The sequence below is a fragment of the Elgaria multicarinata genome, chromosome 9 (genome assembly GCF_023053635.1).
Source record: "Elgaria multicarinata webbii isolate HBS135686 ecotype San Diego chromosome 9, rElgMul1.1.pri, whole genome shotgun sequence".
Lineage (NCBI taxonomy): Eukaryota > Metazoa > Chordata > Lepidosauria > Squamata > Anguidae > Elgaria > Elgaria multicarinata.
In genome coordinates, this window is record NC_086179.1 from 69,394,820 (window position 1) to 69,407,243 (window position 12,424).

General features: G+C 52.4%; 2 protein-coding genes across 3 annotated transcripts in view; one reads left to right on the forward strand and one right to left on the reverse strand.

Annotated features, from left to right (window-relative positions):
- Positions 1-12,424, reverse strand: part of CADPS2 (calcium dependent secretion activator 2) — a 348,762-nt gene that overhangs the window by 315,782 nt on the left and 20,556 nt on the right. The gene's annotated exons all lie outside the window — the stretch shown is intronic.
- On the forward strand, positions 3,290-6,355 carry LOC134404203 (uncharacterized). 2 transcript variants are annotated; one of them, XM_063134873.1, is made up of 3 exons: positions 3,290-3,877; positions 4,004-4,663; positions 5,930-6,355. In XM_063134873.1, the coding sequence occupies exons 1-3, from the start codon at positions 3,296-3,298 to the stop codon at positions 6,353-6,355; spliced, it is 1,668 nt and encodes a 555-aa protein (XP_062990943.1). In that variant the 5' UTR covers positions 3,290-3,295. The 2 variants fall into 2 exon arrangements, with proteins under 2 accessions (XP_062990943.1, XP_062990944.1); XM_063134874.1 differs by having other exon boundaries at positions 4,004-4,819; positions 5,930-6,006.

The following is a 12,424-nucleotide window of genomic DNA, read 5'->3' on the forward strand; positions in this document are numbered from 1 at the left end:
CTACACCTCATTGGCTCTCAAACATTAATATTAATATTAAAAAGTTATGTTAAATAAGTTACAGAAGAGAAAGTTGCTTAGTATGCCACCCCCTAGCACAGTGGTGGGGATCATGTGCCCTCCTGATGGTGCTGGACCATCTCCCATCAACCCTAGCCAGTATAGCCAATGGTGAGGGATGATGGGAGTTGTGGTTCTTATTGCATGAACTAGTTCTACTTCTAATAGTTCTATCACAGAGACCGAAAAAGACAGAGGCAAGGGAATTAGTATTTTTCAAAATAGCATGGCAGAATGTGGGGAGCTGAATGCTAGAGGCCATGCAGAGGTATAAGTGGCAGACTCAAGGGAATAAAAGAAGGGAAGAAATGGAGTCCAAGTAGTTATAATCACCTTGTTTTAGAGTAAAGAAAACTCAAACGATGTAGGAAACAGACCTTTAGTTTTCAACACCTTGTAACTAACGGGGGCAAAGAACTTAAGAACAGCCATACTGGATCAGACCAAGGGTCCATCTAGTCCAGCATTCTGTTCCCACAGTGGCCAACCAGCTTTCAACCAGAAACGCACAGGCAGGGCATGAGTGCAATGGTATCTGCCCACCCATGTTCCCCAGCAACTGGTGTACATTGGCTTAATGCCTGTGAGACTGGAGACAGCACATAGCTATCAAGTCTAGCAGCCATTGGTATCCTTGGTGAAGCCTAGGCTATCACTTTTGTTGCCTCACAAGACCTGAATCGCTTCACCCTCCCCACACATACCAGCAGATATTAAACATAACAGAACACTTCTTAGCTTATGCCACATGGGTTATAATGGCCACTTTAAAAGAACATATATGATTTCAGTCTCATGACTTTCACTAGATTTACCAGCAATCATTGGAGCAATAAACTCTTGACATGGCCTTTTAAATTATGTGTTCATATAGTGTATTAGAAATAGACATCTTCTGTACTGAGGCTCGACACTTAGTCATTCAAGTATTATTATTTTTAAGTCCATTTGTGAAGAACCCAATTATTTTACCACAGTAAAAACTGTGCCATCAACCATGAGCAAGATCAGATAACAGATTAAATTACCTGGATCAGTTAAACTGCCCCTAAAGCAGACAAATGCTTCCTGATTCAACAGACACATATATTTTTCACCTTTCCTGCAATGCATACATTCAGGCACTAAGAGATGCTGGTTTCTTTGATTATTAACTTTTCTAACCATGCTATTATCAAATGCACACATTGCATCAGCAACAGCATTGGTCTTAAAATAGACTAAATAAATATACTGGCAAGGTATATTTTATTTCCTTGAATTGTGCTCACTGTGTCTAACTTTGCAATATTCTTTTGATTCACGGATGGGCTTTGGGGGAAGTCAGTACCTGCTGTGATTCAATAGTCCGGCACCTCCAAGCCAAACAAGGACTGTAATTACCCCTGCAATGATCAATATTAGGCCAAAAAATAGCCATTTCTCCCTACATCAGGACAGTAGATTTTGTTTATTTATTTATTGCATTTCTATACCACCCAATAGCCGAAGCTCTCGGGGCAGTTCATAAATTATCCTACACCTAAGCATCTCCAAAAGGGTGTCTATACTAAGGTAGTTTGAGAAGATATGAATTAAAATTTAATTGATCCGTTATCTGCCTTTTAACTAGTTATCTAATGAAGTAGAATTCTATTATTGGTCAACAGTCCTTGCAAGAAGGGGCACATGGGTAGCTGCAATTTTATAAGGTCCTTTCTCCGATTTTTATGCACCCTTGACAGATGCCCTCAAGGTAGTTCTACTATGATCTTGCAATAGAACATTTAGTGCCAGTCCTCAACTGTGCAGTTGCTTCTAATCCATATAGCAATGGACACCCAACCCTCACTCTCTTCTGATGTCACCGCACCAATATTTACTTGCAAGAATTGCAAATTAGAGTGTGAGAACTTGGCATAGCATCTGTTTAAATTAAATCCATTGATATGTATTTGTTTGAAAGTCAAATTGCTTAAGCAAACACTTCAATTTCTCCCAACATGTGAGATGCGGCTATAAATACACTGTTTGAAGTAGTCTGAGCTCCCCATCAACCTCACTCTACCACTCATTAACCATTTAGAGAGTAGCCTGAGCAACACAGTTTTAAACTCAGCACCTACATTCCTGATGCAAAACTTTCAGAAAACTGGCAATTTGACCACCCGAGTACCTAAATTTTGCAAGCAATTAAGCCCAATTGACCATAAATCTAAACTTGTGGAGAAGCAGGGGCGGAGGAATTAATGTCTTTTAGACCATGCTATGAGAAATGCCTAGATTAGGGGTAGGCAACCTGGTGCCCTCCTGATGTTTTGGGCTACAACTTCCATCAGCCCCAGCCAGCATTGCCAAAGGTGAGGAATTATGGGAATTGTAGTCCAAAACCTCTTGCAGGTTCCAGGTTGCCTACTCCTGGCCTAAGTAATCCAATTATTGACCATTTTCCAGGAGTAATTTATAGACAGGTATTCTGGATACAAGCGCCTTGAACAACCACCAGAGCAAGTCCCTGACTGTTCATTATGAAGGGGTCAGGGGACCGCTGAGCCAACTGAACAAGCAAACACCTTACCTTACTACACAATAGCAGATTTCTAATCTATATGCAATTAACCTTCAAACCAGACCACACACTAGGGGCGTTGCTAGACGTACCGGGTGTTCTGTCGTTGAGGAGCGGTGAAAGCGGCTTTTCCCGTTCAGCCGTGACGCCTCATCATCCACACCTGCCTTCGATTTGTGGCGGAAGTTTGCGCCGGTTGTGCTGCTGCCGCCGCGAGAACGGTTGCGCAGCCACACCGGCCTGATTGCCGCGGCTTTTTTTTTCGCTCGCTGCACGGTTTGCGCACGTCCGAAAGACCGCAAACTTGCGCAGCCGTCAGCGATGCCGCCGCCGGCCCTGGCGGCGGCAGCGGCGGCAGTGCCAGTGCCAGCCGAAGTGCTGCTGGTGCTGTTGAGGGTCAACATTGATGCGCTCACTTCCTGATGGGGGTCGTGGCGGGTGTCATATGACCCGAGGTCAATCGTCTGCATGGCCACTCTGTGCCTACATCTCCCATCATGCCTCTGAGGTGTCGGCGGCGATGATCGCCTCTGTGCCCTCTGCCCCATCCCAAGGAGCCAACCCACATCTGGCAGAAACAGCTGCGCCAGCGGAAGCGCATTGTCCGGATGCAGCATATCAGGGCAGCAGAGGTGGCTGTGTGTGCGCGTCTGTGCGGGAAACGATAGCCAACCCGAGAGGGCAACTATGCTCCCTGACGAGGACCGTGACGATCTTTGCGCGGCCATAGCCATGCTGATCTTGCTTCTGTCGGAGTATCAGCGCCTCCGTGCACAGGTGGCTGCCAGGCGGCGGCAGTTGCGGGAACAACTGGGGAGGTGGCTACTCCGCCGCAGCAAGCTGCGGGCCGCCCTCTGCCGAACGAGGCTAGCCATGCTGGCCGCGTATGGCGACTACGTCCGCGAGACACGCCGCCGCTTCTGGGTCCGGCCGAGGAGCAAGGACTGGTGGGAGAACTTTGTCCTGAAGGAGTGGGACGATGAGCAATGGCTGAGCCATTTCCGCATGAGCAGGGGCACCTTTTTTGAAATCGTGGAGGAGTTGCGGCCGCATCTGGACAGGAGGTTGACTGTCATGCGTAGACCTATCCCAGTGGAGAAACGCCTAGCCATCACCCTATGGAGGCTGGCTACCCCTTGCGTCTACAGGACCACAGCAGAGCAGTTCGGGGTAGGCTGCTCTACGGCGGCACAAATAGTCCTGGAGGTGTGCTTTGCCATGGAAGTGACCCTCCTAGCTCGTACAGTCAAGATTGGGAACGTGGCAGAGGTGAGTGGGGGATGGGGGATGGGGTGGGGGAATGCGCTGGGAACAGGCACTCACTTTTGCGGAGGTCCGCAACTTCGGAACAATGGCGCTGTCACTAATATGCCCTTTGTGTTTTCTGCCCCACAGATCATGCATGGTTTTGGGGAGCTGGGGTTCCCTCATTGTGTGGGCGCGGTGGATGGCAGCCATATTCCTCTCCAAGCTCCGATACACCAAGCCTCAGAATACATAAACAGGAAGGATGAGTACTCCATGATTCTGCAGGGGACCTGCGACCACAAGGGGCGGTTCATCAATGTGGAAATAGGATGGAGCGGCAAGAACCATGATGCCTATGTCTTTGCCAACTCAGGCCTCTGTGAGACGATGGATGCAGGTGTCTTCGTGCCTACCCATCCAACAATCAGATTGCACGGCCAGCAGATTCCACCCCTCATTATTGCGGATGGCGCGTACCCTTTGCGTGAGTGGTTGATGAAACCCTATGGTGGGGCACTCACTCCACAGCAAGCCCACTTCAACCGCTGTCTTAGGCGAGCACGCCTTGTGGTGGAGCAGGCGTTCGGCCGCCTCAAGGGGAGGTGGCGGAGCATAGGCGTGCGCCTGGAGCTGGCCGAAGAAAACATCCCTTCGGTCATCAGTGCTTGCGTCATCCTGCACAACATCTGCGAAACCAAGGGGCACGCCATGCTCGTGGAGGCGGCGGAGCACAATTCTGTAGAGCTGGCTACTCTGGGCGAGCCCTACGTCAATGAGGCCAATCGCCACACCCGGGAAGGGCACAAGGTGCGGGATGCTGTCAGAGAGTTCCTGTGGGCTAACCGCCGCTGACAGCCTGCCTCATAAAATTGGACTGTGCTTCTTCCCCTGTGCAGTCCTTCCAGTCCTTTACCCCAGAGTAACAGCCGTATGCCCACTTGTGTGCAATCAACTCTAGGCTATGTACGCCCAGATGTATGCAATAATATATATGCTATGTACGCCCAGATGTATGCAATAATATATATGCTATGTACGCCCACATGTATGCAATAATATATATGCTATGTACGCCCACATGCATGTTATTTACTGTTTACTCTGTACAGCACCATCTACAGTGATGGTGCTATATAAATTAGTAATAATAATAAACTCCAGTCAAACTGCGCAACGTGAAATCATCCTAAATGTAGCCCGAAGGGCAAACCGTGCTTATCACCATCGTCCGCTTATTTGCGGACGTCCGCAATCTCGGAAAACGTCAACAGGGGGAGCGTATGTCTCCGAAGGGCAAACCGTGCTTATTGGCATCGGCCGCTTCTTTGCGCATGTACGCAGTTCCGAAAAACGTCAACAGGGGGCGCGTACGTCAGGCCTACCCCGGTCAAGATGGAGCCTCGGAGGGTCGCCTACTGGCAGGAGCCCGAGATGGAGATGCTCCTTGAGCTCCTCCTGCAGTCTGGAAGGTCGGAGCGCCTCATGAGGAGCTCCAGCCTCCAGACTATTGATATTTTCAGGAGGGCTGCAAGGAGCCTCTCCATCGCGGGCTACTCCCGCACTGCTGAGCAGTGCAGGAGCAAGTTTAAAGGCCTAAAGGCGGCCTTCTTTGAGGCTCTGGAGTGCTACCGGGGTAGCCCTCCTAGGAGAGCCCAGCCCCCCTTCTACACCCTCCTGCACGAGTTGTGGGATCGGGCTGGGCGACCCTCGTGGGAGGAGCGCCGCCCAACAAGTAAGTACCCTTTGTATCACTGTGCCCCATCCCCCAACACTGCAGCCATGCTGAAGCTGCCCTGCACCACCTGCTATAATCATTGCCTGCCCCTCTGTGTGGTGGTTGCACTCAGCCTCATGCCAGTGCCTTGGCCAACTTGTCATTTCTCCATCCCAGCCCATGTATAATGCATGTTGGCAGCCAGGTGCAAAGCCCATCCCCCATCCTGGTTCCATGTAGGCAGTGGCCCCTAGAACTGCTTACCATGCCCATGTAATGTGGGTTCCAATGTGGCATCTCATTGCGCAATGAATGTCCTGGCCCACTAACTGATGCATACCTGCCTATTACCTTCACAGGGCTTCAACGTGCCCGCCTCCGGGCTGTGTGCCAGGAGGAGCCTGTTGCAGCTGAGGAGGAGCAGCACCCAGCAGAGGAGGGCAGTGGGGAGGGAGGCCCCCCTCCTGAGGCGGCCCCCCCAGAGCAACCTCCCTGCAGCCCACCCACCGCACCACCTGGTAAGTCCACAGCCCTACCACAAGCAGGGGTTGGTGCTGGTTCCACGCACCTTCTGTTTGGGGGCTTGGGGAAGAGGCTGCATTCATTGGAGAGGGAGTGGTGCACATCAGTCTAGTGGCATCCAAATGAACACGTATGTGGCCTCCTCCCTGCCAGGTTGTGCACCATTCCACCTGCCCACCCACTCCCTCACTACAGTTCTGGTTGTGCACTCCCCACTCCCATCCCTCACCTCCTCAACACCCCTTCTTTTCTGTGACAGGTGATGGAGCTGCTGTGGCTGTCACTCCAGACCTCATGCGGTCGTTCAGCCGCTTAGAGGGGGCGGTGCGCAGAACAAGTAAGTAGTGACTCTAGTGTTTGGTGTGCTCATGGGGGGGTGCTGCAGCATACATCACTAATACCATCTTTCCTTTCGCAGTGCGCTCCTTGGAACGGAGGGTCACCCGCCTGGAGCGGGACGTCCGGGCCATAAAGACATCCTGCAGGCAGGATGCTCAAGAGCAGCAAGGCCCCTGACTGTGGCGTTTTTATTTTTTTATTAATGTGTTTGAAAATAATGGTTTTCATAAAAATAAAGCTTTTCTTTGTTGTTGTTATAAAAAAGTACAAATTTTCTAATGTTTATAAAAAAAAAAAAATCTAATATATTTTGCTTAAAGGTGTGTGTGCGCTTCTATGCAGTGCTTGGCCAGGGTCCCTGGCAGGAGTAGGAGGAATGGTGAGCCACCCCACCCCACTCCACCCCACACTCAATACTACCTTCCCCCCTTCATGGGGAGTAGGGCTGGCGCTCCTTGGGATTACGCTTCGGCCACTCCCTGCGCTGCTGCTTGGCAGGTGGGCTGTGTGGTTCCCCAGGCACTGCAGGGGGAGGTGCTGCAGGCTCCAGGTGCCTGCTCCTGCCCTTTCCATTCCCCCCCACCGCTGCTGGGGCTGCCTTGGCCCTGGTCTCAGGCCCTCCAGCCGGTGGGGCTGCCTTGGCCCTGGTCTGAGCCCCCCCAGCCGGTGGGGCTGCCTTACCCTTGCCGTGAGTCCCCCCAGCCGGTGGGGCTGCCTTGGCCCTGGTCTCAGGCCCCCCAGCCGGTGGGGCTGCCTTGGCCCTGGTCTGAGCCCCCCCAGCCGGTGGGGCTGCCTTACCCTTGCCGTGAGTCCCCCCAGCCGGTGGGGCTGCCTTGGCCCTGGTCTCAGGCCCCCCAGCCGGTGGGGCTGCCTTGGCCCTGGTCTGAGCCCCCCCAGCCGGTGGGGCTGCCTTGCCTTTTGCCCTGCCTTTCCCCCCCTGGGATGGGGCACAAAGAGGTTGCTCCTGGGGTGGGGATGGGGTGTCCTCCCTCTGGGGTGGGGATGGGGTGTCCTCCCTCTGGGGTGGGGATGGGGTGTCCTCCCTCTGGGGTGGGGATGGGGTGTCCTCCCTCTGGGGTGGGGATGGGGTCTCCTCCCTCTGGGGTGGGGATGGGGTCTCCTCTCTCTGGGGTGGGGATGGGGTCTCCTCCCTCTGGGGTGGGGGTTCGGGAGCCTCCTCCCAGAGTGGGCCAGGGAGTAAGTGTTCCGCTGGGTCCCTGCCTCTCACTCCACCAGTTTGTGGGCCAGTAAGAGGCAGTGCCCTCACAGGGCGATCCCTATGCCTAGGGGGGCCAGTCCTCAGACCACGCATGCCACCGACCAGCTCCTCCAGACAGGTGGCTACCCTATCCACACAGCGCACCATTGCTGCCGCATTTTCAGCATCTACTTGGAGTTGCTGCCTTGCGATGTCCAGATATTCGCTGAAGTTGTCAGAGTCACGCTCAAGGATTTGGAGGATGCGGGCGTTGTCTGCTGCTGCCTGGCGCATGATCTCCAGAGCAGCATCTCCTCCTCTCCTCTGGGAGCGACGGTTGCGAATCTCTGCAAGGCGAGAGGCAGGTGACAGGGTGGCCCTGGGGTTTGCCACCCCTGGATCTGTGTGGAGAAGGTTGGCTATTCAGACACATGCGGCAGCACTGAACAGGGGAGGTGAGGATCAGGTGGAGTGTGCAGTGCCATACAGATACACCACCACCTTGGGCAAGCACACTGCTGCACATCTAGCCGCCCAATTGCACAAGAGGGCACAGCAGGTGAAGTGCCCCTTCCTGCCTGGCAGCGAAAGGGTGTGGTTGTGCGCCTAGAACTGCCCTTAGCAACTAAGCAGCTGGCAGTGGTGCTGGTGGGTGGCTAACTCACAACATTGCATTCCAGCCCCAGACTTCTGCTGTTCTGTTATCTGTGAGAGCCGTTCCCATGGCTGAGGAATGCTGACTCCCACTCCCACTCCCACAGCATCGACCTTGGTGCATCTGGGGAATTGCAGGCTCCTTCCCAAGATCTTCCCCCACTGCTCCCCTCCTGTTGGTGTGATGGACTGAAGGCAGTTCCATCACACCCACCCACCACACTAACTGCACCTTCCCCCATTCAGGGCATTCAGCACAGGGCACCTGCCAGGGTGCCGTGTAGATCCTTGCCTACCTACATGTGGCCACACACCTGTGTGTTAGTGCTGCCATGTGCCCAGCATGTCTGAGTGGTTGCAGGAGCACACATGCACACCTGAGGAGTGCAGAGTACTCACCAGGAGCACGTCCTCTATCTGGGCTGTCCCTGGAGCCACCTTCAGTGGGTTGTGGGGGGCCTGTCAAGGCAAAGTCAGGCCTATGTCACACTCATACCTCACCATTTGCCAGTCCACCCTCTACCAAGGATCAATGCCCATGGTTGTGGGGATGCTGTATGGTGGGCACATACTCACAGTTCCGTCCAGTCTGGCTGCTGGTGCCTTCACCTGCTTCGCTGTCAGAGTCTGCAGCTACATTACTGGATTCTTCATCATCTGGTGGCATGTAGGAGAAATCATTGGAGGTAGGGGGAAGGGCAGCTTCCCCTCCCCAGAGATGCAGGGGCCTCAAATGCAGCCCTTCCAGGCCCCCCTCCTCCAGGCATTTTGCATGGAGAAGAGAGGATTCCCACTGGCATGGGATGCTGTGCTGGTGCCCCCACCTCCCGCCCCCTACCAGCAAGCCTTGGGGGTGGCTCTGCAGTCCCATTGCCGAAGTTGGTGGGGAGGTGTAGGGGTGGGCTTGGGGAGGCAGACGGGCACACTCACCAGCTGATGTGTCTTCGTCCACATCCCTGCTGAGTGAGGTGGTTTCGCTGGCGTCCTCACACATGTCCTGGGAGCCCACAGGAAGAGAGGGTGGTGGCTGAGTGGCTCGGGAAGTTACACGTGTGGACTGTGTCCGAGTAATTGTCAGACTGCTTGCCACGCGTTTGGGGCGCGTCGTGGTATCCCCACGGAGAATGGAATGTAATTTGTCATAGTAGGGGCACGTGGTGGCATTGTTGCCTGACCTCTCATTATGGTTCCTTACACGCCGGTACTCTGACCGCAAGCTCTTGGTTTTAGTGCGACACTCTTTGGCGGTTCGGTCATGGCCTCTCCTGGCCATCTCCCGTGCCACTTGTTCAAACACATTAAAGTTGCGGTGGCTAGCCCTCAGCTGCTGCTGAATCCTTTCTTCTCCCCAAATGTCCAGCACATCTAGGATCTCTTGGTGTCTCCATGTCATGCCCCGCCCTTTTGGCCCCATGCCTGATACCTATTCAGGGGCTAAGCAGAGAGAACGGGGCTCGTTACTTTCCGCATCGGAAGGGCAGGGGAGTGCAGTGAACCATTTTAAAGGGGCTTCCCTCACCTGCTGCCGGGTGGCCGCTGGAAGATGACCGCCCACCCTCGCTTGCTGCCCTCTGGCAGCCGGTTCCCTCCAGCTGGCTGCCCACCCACACCCACAGTAGCTCACCAGCCACTTTTCCGGTCCTCCGGTCCTGCGCGAAATGTAGTTATGGGAATAAAATAGCCGCTCCGCCGCGCTGCCCCAGCTGGCGGACTGCGCGCAAATGGCGGAGGCGGCTTGACCGAAGCCGCTGGCCACTCCCCTAAGCACGCCTTCTCCTGACCCTACATCTGCATGGGCACTCTGCATGGCCACTCTGTGCCTACATCTCCCATCATGCCTCTGAGGTGTCGGCGGCGATGACCGCCTCTGTGCCCTGTGCCCCATCCCAAGGAGCCAACCCACATCTGGCCGTAGCCATGGCAGCAGCCCACAAACAGCTCTGCCCTCTGCCAGCCTGGTACCCACACTAACAGGCAGCGTACAGCACCGCCATTATGCGGCCACGGTAGCTGCCCACCGCAAGGAGTCACCAGCCACTTTTCCGGTCCTCCGTTCCTGCGCAAACTGTCACTGGGGAAATAAAAAAAAAAAGCCGCTCCGCCGCGCTGCCCCAGCTGGCGGACTGCGCGCAAATGGCGGAGGCGGCTTGACCGAAGCCGCTGACCACTCCCCCTTAGCACGCCTTTTCCTGACCAGTGCCGACCGCAGTGACCTCACATCCTCCCACACGTACTCCGAATTACCGCGGGACAGCAGGAAAAGGCGTCCTAAAACTCACTTTTTTAAAGTCGGGAGAAAGAGGCTTCACCGCGGGATAACGGCGGATCCTCGTGAACGTCATCTGGAAGCCTCGACGTGACTGCGGAAGGTAACGCGCGCTAGAGCCTCGTCTAGTAACGCCCTAGGCCAGGCCTGCCCAAACTTGTACCAGGATCTCACCAAAAGGAAGTTTTGTCTTTGTTCAAAGCTGACCGGATGGTTCCAATCACCAACTATGAAAGGAAGCCCCATCAATGTCATGGCTCTGAAAACCCAGTGCCAGCAATTTTTCTGCACAAACAAATAAAATAAAGGAAACGAGCAATCACCATTTGGAAACCCCCTTGACAAGGATCAGATACTGATCATTATGACCCAGCATAATTAAAGATAATCTGGGAGTCCAAGCTGCTTGGTCCCACAATTATTAACAGATAAGAAACCTGTGACATCTAAACTTAGAGATTCCTAGCAGCAATTTGAAGAATAAGTTGAAAATGGACTCCTCTGCTTCCTACTGAAGCAGAATATTCAAGTTTTCCCATATTCTGACTGCATTTTCTTCAACTTGTGGGCTACATTTCTATTTTATTTAGTGGTAACAGCTATGACATTATAACATGCACTCAACCTTGTGAAATAATTTCATTTCATTGCTGATATTAACATTCAAAGCCTTAAATGGCTTGGGGCCAGGTTATCTGAAGGAATGCCTCCTCACATATGTACTTGCCCGGACCCTAAGATCATCCTCAGGGGTCCTTCTCCGTGAGCCCCTGCAAAAGGAAATGAAGCAGGTGGCTACCAGGGGGAAGGCCTTCTCTGCTGTGGCACCCCGGCTGTGGAATGAGCTCCCTAGAGAGGTTAACCTGGCACCTATGTTATACTCTTTTTGACCCCAGGTGAAGACCTTTTTGTTTTCCCAGTATTTTAACAGTCTATCATCTTAGTTTTTAAACCTTACTGTTTTAAATCTGTATTTTAAATCTGTATTAATCTTTGCATTGCTGTTCGGTTTTATCCTGGTTGTGCTTTTATATTGTACTTTTATACTGTGTTTTTATACTGTTGATTGTTTTATGCTTTGAATTGTCTTCATGGTTTTAATTTTTGTGAACTGCCTAGAGAGCTTCAGCTATTAGGTGGTATAGAAATGCAATAAATAAATAAATAAATTAGTTGCCGACAGCATCTCAAAAGTCTTTTGGAACCCCAAGCAAACATTTGTCTGAATTCTTACCTGAGAAGTAAAAAATAGCCAAAGGCAAGGGCAGACCCAAGTAATCTTCTACAATAGTATTATTAGTAAATTAAAGTGCCAGGTGCCTATGCGTTTCGAACGCGGTTGCATTCTTCCTCAGGGCTTTATAACGTTAGTGCAGTTGTCTGCTGAAGCTACTAGCACTAACGTTATAAAGCCCTGAGGAAGAATGCAACTGCGTTGGAAACATGTAGGCAGCTGGCACTTTAATAAACCTTTTACTAATAATATTATTGTAGAAGATTATTTGGGTCCGCCCTTGCCTTTGGCTATTTTTTACTCCCCTATGGGGTTTTCCTTGCTTTCGCACTTGAATTCTTACCTGCACAATTGTGCACTTCAGGCTATTGGGAGAAGGGGAATGTACATTTTTGGCTGTCTTATTTTGCTTGTTTCCCAAAGGTTTATTTGTGCCACCCCTCTATTTGGTGCAGCCGGGATTTTCCCTCTCTGGGGTGAAATTGTGTAGGATTTTGAAGTGGATCAAGTGCCTCCTGATTAGGAGAGGGTGTTAATGAAGAGTGGTCCCAATCCTGCAATCTTCCAAAGGTTTATTACTGCCACCCCCTTTTTTGGTACACCCAGGATTTCCCCCTCCAGGTGTAATTGTGCAGGGCTTC